Below are 11,352 nucleotides of genomic sequence, written 5' to 3' on the forward strand. Positions count from 1 at the left end.
CCATGTGAAAGGAAAGGCCATTTTTCCTCTAACTTCCCCGATTCCTCTGAACCTTCATCCCTTCAACTTACTGTTCCCCCCTCCCAGCCAGCTAGGCATCTAGCCCGCAATCACTCACCCTGTCCTCCAGGGTACATGCAGCGAAAAGCTCGCCCCAGCTCCTCAGCCTGCACCCGACCAGCAGGAGTCAGTTCTCCACCCCACTTCAGTACCAGCAAAAGCGATGGAGCCAGAGTTTCCCCCTGCAAATCTGCCCGAATAAACAACAGTGCATCAGTACCAGTCTAAGGAGCAGAAGTAGAACACTTTATGGATCAGTCTTTAGGGGGGCCCAGAATGATGATTTGAGGTAGCGGTCATTTAAGGGTTCAAGAATAAGAGCTCATGGGACTGGAGCAATAGCACAGCAGGTAGGGCGTTTGCCCTGCATGCGGCCGACCCGGGTTTGATTCCCAGCATCCCATATGGTCCCCCGGGCACCGCCAGGAGTAACCCCTGTACATCGCTGGGTGTGGCCCAAAAAGCAAAAAAAAAAAAAAAAGAAAGAAAGAATAAGAGCTCAGGGGAGCCAGAGTGACAGTACATAGGGAGTTTGTCTTGCACACTACTGATCTGGGTTCAATCCCTAGTACCTCATATGCCTCCCTGAACCCACCAGGAGTAATCCTTGAGCACCACCAGATGTAGCCCACAAAATAAACCAAAAAATTAATAAGAGCTCAGGTGATAGTGGGCAGGGGGTATTATACTTTACCTTGTCTCTCATTTGAAGCTTTCACTCCATGAGGATAGTAAGTCAACTGCACCTTCCGGTTGATGCCTGAGAAATGGCCATACCTGCAGGATAAAGCTTAGTTCTCTTTCCACCCTTGCATTACATCTACCTGTTACTGGCACCTTTTCCCTGTCCCCTTTCTCACATTTCCAGCACGGACTTTAACTGTTCTAGTTTTCCAGTCTTCTCTTCAATCTCACCACTTGGTTCTTTCTCCAGTTCAGCTAAAAGCAGCCTTGTGATGTCCAGCACCTCCTGGAGGAGATAAAAGGGTATCCATGCAGGTGGCCTAGTCTCAAGCAGCTACTTATGTCCGTCTGGGCTTGCATCAATGCCCCAAATCCTATATCCTCTATCTTTTTCCTCCTGGCCATATTCACACCACCCTACCTGTAGCTGCTCAGGCCGCTTCAGTTTTAATTTCCCTGTCTTGTAGCCTCCATGTTTTTCAAATAAACTAAAGAACCTGAAGAAATGAGGAGACAGTTTAGTGTGGAGTGAGACAATCAAAGCTTCAAGCAGCTGACCATGCCCTCTTTCCTTTCCCAAAAACTGATAACCTATATGAGGACACTCCTCCTACCTGGGGTGGGTCACTTCCATCTTCATCTTCTGCTTGGGGGTACGATCCCCATGACGGATAATGGCGATGACACAACGAAGTTCCATCCTGAAATAGGGAATAAAGTTAAGCATTCTTCCCAGCCCCATGCCGCACTACCTCCTACAGTCTCATCCTACTTGACAGGCTGAAGAAGAGAGGAAAGCAGCGTGAGATTCGAAGTCTAGGAAGGACTGAGAAAACTGCCAGGAGGAGATGCAAGTTCCACTAGTCAAATAGCACAGGGTCAGGAAGTAATCACTGATTCAACTTAGGTACCTAAAGGAGGCTATTCCATAGTTTTTCACTTTGTTTTTCACTACCACTTTGCTTACATAGTGCCAGACGTGGTAGGAACAATGGGGATGTCCTCAGCCTCTGTGGGGATAGACCACGGGATCTGGAACTGTGGGGCAAGCTCCCGCATGATGGTGTTCCTGGCAGGAGAAAGATGAAACAGCTTTGTGAAAATGAAGAAACATAAGCTACATTCATGAAGTGCCTGAAGTGCATGAAAAGCTGCAAGAGACTACATTAACATAAAGTCTAAACTCTGTATTAAGGACTCCAACGTTTGTAGTAAAATCATTAATAAGTGCACATGTATGACAAACAGCAAATTAAGTGCTATGTTTCATTTTAAGTGGGAGGGAAAGGAATATAACTAAGAAAAGAATGTTGAGGTTTCAGCTGTATTTTGTTTCTTAGTATTTTATTTCTTCTAGATCTATGCTGTGGTCTTTCCCAGTGGTGTTTGGGAGACCATATGGTATCAGGGATCAAAGCTGGGGTCAATCATGTGTATGGCAAGTGCCTTAAACCCTATTTTATCTCTCTGAGCCCTAGTATTTTAGTTAATATATGTGGTGAATACAAGGATGCTTACCATGTTAATTTTTACAGTTTTTAGAGTTTAAAATATTTTATGTCTTATGGCCAATTTTTGTTTTGGGATCACACCGTACAGTACTCAGAGCTTACTCCTGTGCTCAGGGATCACTCTTGGCAGTGCTTGGGGGACTATCTGGGGTGCAGGGAACAGAAACTGAGTTGGATGCATTCAAGGCAAGCATCTTATGCATTAAACTCTCTCCAGCCCCATGTGGTCATTTTTTTGTTGTTGTTTTTTGGGTTACACCCGGTAATGCACAGGGGTTACTCCTGGCTTTGCACTCAGGAATTACTCTTGGCAGTACTTGGGAGACTATATGGGATGCTGGGAATCTAACACAGTCGGCTGTGTGCAAGGCTAATGCCCTACCCACTAAACTATTGCTCCAGCCCCCCATGTGGTCAATTCTTAGAAGCATTAAGTGCAACAATATTTAATAAAAATAAACAGTTATACAAGGAAGGAAACAACATACTCTTTTGTTTAAAAAACTATTAACAAGGGCCAGAGAGATAGCACAGGGGTTAAGTTACATGCAAGGCATGATATGATTCAACGACATCTGAGTCCCAGTACCATATGGTCTCCTAGACATTCACCAGATATAGTCCAGGAGGACTGAGAACAGCTAAGGTGACCCAGCAGGACGGGGGGTGGGGGCGCAGCTACAAAGGCTCCAAATAGCAGCACAGAAGCATCCTTGGACCCTCATATTGAACCATCTGGCCTGGTACACCAGAGTGCCCCCTGGATTCCTGGGTATTGGTAGGTATGTTTACGTGCGTGCGTGCATGTGTGCGCGTGTGTGTGCGTGTGTGTGTGCGTGTGTGTGTGCATGTGTGTGTGCGTGTGTGTGTGTGCGTGTGTGTGTGCGTGTGTGTGTGTGTGTGTGTGTGTGTGTGTGTGTGTATGTGTGTAGGAGGTGTAGGGGGTTCCGAAACAAAAAAATAAGACTTTTAACAGCAATTATCTCTGGGAGTACAGTGTTGTGAAGTCAAGGGAGCTGAGGAGCCATTTCTATGTTTTGTATGTTCATTTGTTTTTAGTCATTTTTTTAGTCATTTTTCATGATATTTTTAAGATGTAAAAGAAGGAAAAGCTTTCAAACTGTTCTCTAGACCCATTCTTCCCCAGTCTGGACAATGTGTCCCTTACCCCAGAATCTTGGCACAGTCATCATAGTATTTCATAGAGTTCTTGACAAAACTGAAGCCATTGACATCACACACAAAGGAGTGACCATTGGCACGAAGAAGGTCAAATCCACAAACTGTTTGCTTTGGGAGAAAAGAGGCAATAAGGTCACTCTTCCTTTCCAGATCCTCTCCCTCATTCTGCAACCCACCATAGGACTCCTACCTTAAAAGCCACGCAGACTTTCCTGGCCACCAGTTTTTCCATGGCAGTCAGCATAACTGGATATCTAATCTCTTTTCCTTCACTGTCTCGTTCAACCTTCCCATCCAAAGCAGGAGACTTTCTGGCTTCAGCATGGGCATAATCGGGCCCCACTGTATACACCTGCAGGTACATAGCACCACTGAGTATGCCCATTGCTCACCCTGCATGTGAGAAGACAATGTGAGCACTAGATATGAAGACTAGTTTCAAGTGAAATAATAAAAACACACCTGTCACCACCAACACCCCAAAAAACCCCGAGAATTAAGAACAAGGAGACTAACAATTTTGTTGCTAAGTCCTAAAGAAGCATCACAATGAACATTTCTTAAGATTTCACTACCAACTAGTTCTTTACTAAGAAATAACTCACCAACCTATACCACATACCAAATCACTCTTGCCCTGTGACAATGATGATGTAAATGTTCATTCCCAACCATTTGTTATCTTCACCTGAATATTTATTTTCTATGACCTCCCACTCCATGCATTTCCATTGGCTTCTCAATACCCCACCTCCACCCAAACACTTAAAATCTCTTAAATCCCTGTATCCACCATAACCTTGACATCGGTGCCGTCTGTTGGCATAAATTCTTCATAGATGTACGATCCTGTCTTTCGGACGCTGCTCTCAGGAGAGTAAACACTGCTCCGGCTACCAATCTTTAGGAGGAAAAGAAAATAGAAAAAAGCTGCCTCTCCCTGGTCCACAAATCATCCAGCTTTTCTCATCATTTTTTGGCTGGGGGGAGGGGGCATAGTGCAGGGGATCCTTATCCAGTACTGCTGCTCAGGGACTATTCCTGTCTCTGTGCTCAGGAGTGACCCTGGCAATTCTTAGGTGATCACTGAGGTGCCAGTCATCGAATCAGGGTGAGCTGGATGGAAGGTAAATGCCTTGAACCCTGTGCTATCTTTCTGGGGCCCCATAACCTCATTACTTTTTTAGGTGATTGAGGGGAGCCACACCTGGAAGTGCTCAGGATTTACTCCTGGCTTTACACTCAGGGATGACTCCTGGTAAGGCTCAGGGGTCATATGTGATGTCAGGGATCAAACCCAGGTTGGCCGTGTGCAAGACAAATGCCCTACCCACTGTACCATCTATCTAGCCCCACAACCTCATTCTTGTCCTTCTCCCTCTCATATTCCACAAATGCACCTTACGGAAGAGACGCTGGCTTCCTCCTCCAGCTGAGCTGGGGTAATAGATGTAAACATTGTGGTCCTCAGCACTCACGGGCTTCTCCACAAAGGGCTTGGGAAAGACAGCTCCATTCACCTCTACCTGGTCTTCACCTTCTATCAGGTTACACTCTGAAAAATAGTTAGAGGTGTGTGTGTGTGTGTGTGTGTGTGTGTGTGTGTGTCCAGAGCCAAGGGTTATAGAATACTTTCAACTCCCAATTCTCTGAATTTTACTTCCCAACCTCACATTTTTATAGCCATGTTGTCATATGGTATTATATAAATTCTATAAGATGTCCAAGGCTCTGCTCTCAAGATGCATGGCTCTAACTCCACCCATAATCCAATAAATATACTCTTAAAATAGTTGGTACATAGATGTCTAGAGGATAGCAAAGTGGGCTGAGACATACAAGGCCAGGCAGGATAAAACTGGACAAAGCCAGATACTCACCTTCAGGTCGGGCAGGGTCACGGTTGAGTACAGCATATCGAGGCAGATCAATACCCTCCTCCTGCAGGATCCGGTACACCTCCCTCCTGTCACCCCCAAATAAATTAGCTGGGAGAGGTGGGGGATGGTGTCAAAGGGGGAAGACTAGGGATTTCCTGTACTCAAGAACTGGAAACACCAGGGTATCAAACTCAATTGTATATAAATTAAACATGTTAGTTTGACTCTGCCCCTCCCAGGGTGGATTCCCTAGAAACCCATGATCTCAGGGCCACCATCCCACCAGCCTACAGAAAGCCATACCTGTCCTGGATGTAATACTGCATAGCCAGGTCATTGATAAGAAAGGGGTTTCGAAGCTTAGAGTAAGCAACAGCTTTGTCCAGAGGAAAGCCTGGGATGGAGAAGAGAAATTGAGAGATCAAAAGAAAGCTAAAGAGATAAAGTGGGAAAACAATAAGAGAAATAGATTAAAGCTGTTAGCTTCTACTAAGCTTCTCAACCGACCCAAGCCACCACTAATCTCTCAGCCCAACTCCCTGAACATTCATCTAAAAAAAAAATTAAAAAGCAACAATTTTTAGGTCCAAATTCAATCAAAGACCCTAAGTTAGCGTGTTCTTAGGTAAAAAATATGAGCTTGCAAATACCCCCAATAAATCCTCCCCGATGGAGGGAAAAGAAATCCCTCAGCAATGTTCTTTTCTTTTTTTTTTTTTGCTTTTTGGGTCACACCCAGCGATACTCAGGGGTTACTCCTGGCTTTGCACTCAGGAATTACTCCTGGCAGTGCTTGGGGGACCATATGGGATGCCGGCGATCAAACCCAGGTTGGCCGCGTGCAAGGCAAACGCCCAACCCGCTGTGCTATCGCTCCAGCCCCAGCAATGTTCTTTTCTGTGTTAAGACCCTCAGGAACTCCACTTCCCAGTCTAGTGGCCCCAAATCACTTCTTCCCAGACCCCAACCTTTGGAGTGAAAAGAGATGAGGCAGTGGCAGGATGGCCAGTTTTCCACAGGCTCATTGAGGATGACATCTTCTCCAAGGATAATAACAGTCAGGTAGTCAAATCGGCAGAGTCGCTCTAGAATTTGGGTCATTGGCTTGGACTTGGATTTCTTGGTCATGGCGCAGATGCCAACAATGATCTGTGGTTCAGGGGGCTACAGAGAGGAAGTGCTGTCAGAAACTCAGAAACAGACCATCCCAACCAGGGAACACAATCGCCTTAGGGCAAAGTTTCTTAACAGGAGTTGTTTGAATATATAAGGTAAAGCTTGTCTCCAAAGTATGTTCTAGATTGGGGCATTTTGAGGGATTCCTATTGTATAGCAGTCTATCCAGAATAGGAAATGGTTTTCAAGCACAGAACCAATATACATGAGACAACAAGAGAGAGAATAGGTGGAGGCTTCAAAGAGCAGCATCTGGGGCTGGAGCAATAGCATAGTGGGTAGGGCATTTGCCTTGCATGTGGCAGACTCAGGTTTGATTCCCAGCATCCCATATGGTCCTCTGAGCAACACCAGGAGTAATTCCTGAATGCATAAGCCAGGAGTAGCCCCTGTGCACCGCCGGGTGTAACCCATGGCCATAACCCTCAGTCCAATTCATAAGTCCTGAATTGGACTGAGCATTTTTATGATAGGGAGTCTATGCTGTTGCCAACCAAAGAAATCTCTTAAGAAGGGGTCCCAACATCAATTTCCATCATTTGCCCTAGTCTTACCACTTCATCTTCCTCAAGGAGTTCGCTGTCACTCTCGTCTGTCCTCATGCCTATTCCACGGGTGTCCAGGCCCTCATCTCCAGCTCCAAGAAAGAAGTGGGCTGTGGCGCTCTCGCCCTCACTGGCCGGCAATGACCACATCCCCGCCGGAGCGCCCACTCATCCCGCTCTGCAGGGATGAAGTGAAGGGTGTCCCATATCCCATCAACCCAAGTCCCTCCTTTCTCCAACCCCTCTTCTAGCAAAGAATAGGGATGGGATTGGGGTGGGGGTGGGGTGTCAAGGAATAAGAAAGTAAGAGGGAACTACAGCAGGACTAGGATAAATAGTTAAGACTCTACAGGAAGGAAGATCAACAGAAAAACAGGCATGTGGGGCAATGGCTTGAAATGACTAAAGATTCATAAAAGAAAAGCCTGCTCTCCCTTTTCCATCCCGTTCACCCACTCACAACCAGGAGACTGGTAAGAGGATCAGGAGATTAACCCTTACAGTGCTGGCATGCCCCTGAGTCAGCCAGCAGAAAACACCATTCACTCCAGCAGCAAATGGGACAGGCAGTTTCTCATGGAGGGCGTCTACTGATTCCTATTAGAAGAGAAGGTTAGAGTGACATTTCAAACTTTGGATTCATTCCCAAACCATGCCTCACCCTTCCCTTTTCCACAGTGATTTCTGAACACAGGGAATTTACTTTAGGGATGAGGAATGAAAGAGCTCAGCTACATTTACCTTTAACCCCCATGTTTATTCTAAGCATGAACTCAAAAAGCATTCATTGAGGGTATCTTGTGATATATTAAAATCCCCTACCTGGGGCCGACGCAATAGTACAGTGGGTAGGTCATTTGCATTGCACACAACTGTGCCGGGTTCAATCCCGGTTGCTCTAATATGGTCCCCCAAGCTTGTGAGGAGTAATTCCTGATTGCAGAGCCGGGAGTAACCCCTGAGCATTGCCAGTAATAGCCCAAAAGCAAAAAAAAAATTACAATCTAGTATACACAAATTACAGACTAACAGCAACTTTTAAGGTTACTGGTGAAAACATGAAGAGCTTCTCAATACAAATTGCAGAAATATACAGGCAATACAATAAATACAATTACTATGCTTATGACTATATAATTATATATGTATCTGTAGACCATATGCATAACTAGAAGTATAAAAACATGGACTAGAAATGCATGTCCATAAAGAAAACCACTATCACACTCGAGAAGAACAGAACTAAGAATTTGAACTAAACTTCACAAACTTAACCTATGTCTACTTCTATTTTAAAAAAGATCTGAAACCAGACCAAAGAGATAGTCCAAGAGTTAAGGAACTTGCCTTACATATGATGAACCCTCGTATAATCTTCAGCTCTATATAGACATCCAAGCACTGCCAGAAGTGATTCCTGAGCAGAGCAAGGAGTAAGCTCTCAGCAATGTTGGATATAAGCCCAAAACAAACAAACAAATGTGAAATAAATAAGCAAAAGGTTCATGTTTATTAGTGCTGAATTGTGGCGCTACAGGTGTTTATTTTCCAAAAATGAAATTGAGTCATAAATCAGCAATTTTACATGGTTTCCAAAAGTTCCCAGAATCACTGACTAATGACTAATAAAAGCCAAAGTTCTTAAGTAAACAGATTTACCCTTTTGTTTTGGGACCACACCCAGCAGTGCTCAGGTGTGGCTTGCACTCAGGAATCATTCCTGGCAGGCTTGGGGAGGGGAGGGGGACCATATGGTATACCCAGGATTGAACCCAGGTCAGGCACATACAAGGCTAATGCCCTTACCCACTGTGTGCTGTCTCTCTGGCCCCAGTGGACTTGTGAAATAGTATTCAGTAATTACATTTCACATTTTAAATTTAAACCCTGCATTATTACAAGTGGGGTTTGCAGCTCTAATTAGAAAGTTATAGCTGTCCTTCATATAGTGCTCGACCTTTGCAGTCTTCACCATCTGCTGGCTCCATTGCTCAACAACTATAACATTCTCCTCAGAACTAACATCTCCAGTAATGGACTGTTGGTCTTAAAAGTACTCTTGCTGCTCCTGATTAACAGGCTATTTCTTTGAACTTTTAAGTGACCTGACCCATTTTCCATGACTTGAGGCATTCCAGAAATCCTGGTAGAGTTTAAGCAAGTAGGGTTTTGTTGCACTCTTTATCCTTTATCTGAAGCAGGAACTTTCTCTCAAGTCTAAGATTCCTAACCCTTGACCCTTTCAGCCAATCAGATCCTTTCATTTTTCTATTGACTCTACACAGTCAAGTTTTTGAAATTCTATAACTCTGTATCAGGGGGTGATAATAGAACAGGAAAGGAGAGTCTTCTCAAATATGGTCTAAAGAGATGAAAGATCTAATTCCATAGTTAACAAAGCAAAAATAGAAGCCTGACAAAAATAGCTATGAAATAAGCCAAGATTTATTTAGATGTACCTCTGGGAGAAGCTTGGGTTTAATGTGGTGTTCCAAAGTCACTCCCTTGTTTTCTGTGTTCTTTTCCTCTTCCCCCTCTCCCCCAATAGTTTATTACGAAAGAAAAAAGAACTTTATTCTACATTAGGCTAAAGGGCAGTCTTACTCTGGCCTGAACCAATGTAAAAGGAAGGGAGGAGGGGAGGGAAGGAAGGACAGAGGAGGTGAGGAGAGAGGGAGGAAGGAAGGGAAGGAGGAGGGAACTTGTTGGTAAGGGCAGAGCCAGGAGCAGAGGGCAATCTCCTCAGGGTTATTTATGTGTAAATCAGATCTGGAGGCCAGAGTCATAGTACTGTAGGTAGGACACTGGGCTTACATGAGGCTGACCTGGGTTAGACCCCTGGCACCACATAAAGCCCCCCAGACCCCTCAGGTATGATTCCTGAGTGCAGAGTCAGGAGTAAGCCCTGAGTACTGCTGGGTGCGGCGCCCCCCCCCCCAAAAAAAAAAAACCAGCCATACATCAGTTCTGAAGAAGCAAAAAGAAGGGTACACTTCTTATTCCTTAGAAGTTGGGGCTCTGTCAATAGCCTTTGGCGTTCCTAAATCACCAGGCACCTGATGATTTAGGTACCTCAGGCCGGGAACCGCCTCAGCAGAGTCCAGGCAAGAAAATGCCCGCAGGTGACCCACACAGGCGACACCTCCGTTTCTTTCGATGCCATTTCTGACCCTTCCCACGTAACGCAAGTCTTTATCCTGACACAGTGAACTGCGCGGCGGCCCCCAGTTCTCCCTACCAACTCTCTTCTCTCCCCAAGCAGCGACAAGACTGCGGAGGCACCAACGCAGGCCAACTCGCGCAATTAATAACCCAACACATCCTCTCGCTCCCGGCTCCCCCCTCCCAGCCTTCAGCCACCCTCAGATGAGTCACCGCGCCGGGTAGCAGCGTCTGCCCGAAGCCCCCGCGCCCCGCGCCTGCCGGTGAGATCCCGGCTTCCCTCTCCCCTCCTCACCTTCCTCCCGGCTCACCTCGCTCTGCAACCAGCCCTTCCTCACGCCGCTCGGCCGCCCCCGTCCGCCCCCTCTGCCCGCGCGAGCCCCCCTGGTCCTCACGCAGACCGGCGCGCGCACCTCTCTCCCCGCGCCGAGCCCTCCGTGTCCACTCCCCCCACGGCCGCGGGGCACGAACACCGCCCTCCCGTCCAGACTCCGCTGGCCTCTGCCCGCCCCCGCTGCCCGCGCCCCGCTCTCCCGACGCTGACATTGAGGCCCGGCGGCGGCGCCTCCTTGCGCCACGGCCCCGACACCGCCCGCCGCGCGGCCCTCGGCGCTCCCCGCGCCCACAGGCCCCGCGCCCACCCCCTCCGATACCGCCCCCAGCCCCAGCCACTCCCCCACCGCCCCCGGCCCTCACTCACCCGCCTCCCTCCGCTCGCGCAGCCGAACCTGCCGGCAGCGACACCTGACAGCCGCCCAATGGCAGCGCGACTTCTCCGCCGAGCCACCAATCAGCGGAGGGCGCGATCCGGCTCCAGTCAGGCTGCGTTGGCCCGCGCCTGTGCGCGGAGGAGGGTGGCCCCTAGTGGCCCTGGGGATAAAGCGCGACCTGAGGCTTCCTTTCCTTTCGAACTGCGTCGCTCCAGTTCCGAGCCTCCCGACGGACTTGCCTGCGAGGCCGAGAAAGGGGTGGGGAGGGGGCGGCGGGGCGAGGGAGGAAGGGAGGAAGCCAGTTGCAGAGGAAGAGGTAAGAATTGTGCCCTTACACCTGTGTAAAGTAAAAATCATAGCCTCTGTTTGTTTAGTGAAAACGGAACATAGGGGCCGGAGAGAGAGTACAGCGGGTAAGGCGCTTGCCTTGCACGCGACTGGT

At 47.5% G+C, this 11,352-nt stretch overlaps 1 protein-coding gene across 21 annotated transcripts in view; it reads right to left on the reverse strand.

Moving 5' to 3' along the window:
* The window catches only part of PPIP5K1 (diphosphoinositol pentakisphosphate kinase 1), a 43,734-nt gene extending 32,776 nt beyond the window's left edge, over window positions 1-10,958 (reverse strand). For 5 of the 21 annotated variants that reach the window (XM_055129904.1, XM_055129907.1, XM_055129899.1 and 2 more), the window contains exons 1-16: window positions 9,498-10,486; window positions 7,540-7,635; window positions 7,048-7,216; window positions 6,286-6,481; window positions 5,621-5,711; window positions 5,318-5,403; window positions 4,838-4,992; window positions 4,237-4,338; window positions 3,628-3,789; window positions 3,424-3,545; window positions 1,712-1,813; window positions 1,359-1,445; window positions 1,166-1,241; window positions 921-1,030; window positions 755-837; window positions 119-250 (exon numbers count right to left, since the gene is read on the reverse strand). In XM_055129904.1, the coding sequence (XP_054985879.1) occupies window positions 119-250; window positions 755-837; window positions 921-1,030; window positions 1,166-1,241; window positions 1,359-1,445; window positions 1,712-1,813; window positions 3,424-3,545; window positions 3,628-3,789; window positions 4,237-4,338; window positions 4,838-4,992; window positions 5,318-5,403; window positions 5,621-5,711; window positions 6,286-6,481; window positions 7,048-7,188 (1,645 nt within the window). In that variant the 5' untranslated portion in view covers window positions 7,189-7,216; window positions 7,540-7,635; window positions 9,498-10,486. The other 16 variants (XM_055129909.1, XM_055129906.1, XM_055129903.1 and 13 more) reach the window with 9 other exon arrangements.
* Window positions 10,959-11,352: the final 394 nt, after the last annotated feature.

This window comes from Sorex araneus, chromosome 3 (assembly GCF_027595985.1).
Source record: "Sorex araneus isolate mSorAra2 chromosome 3, mSorAra2.pri, whole genome shotgun sequence".
NCBI lineage: Eukaryota > Metazoa > Chordata > Mammalia > Eulipotyphla > Soricidae > Sorex > Sorex araneus.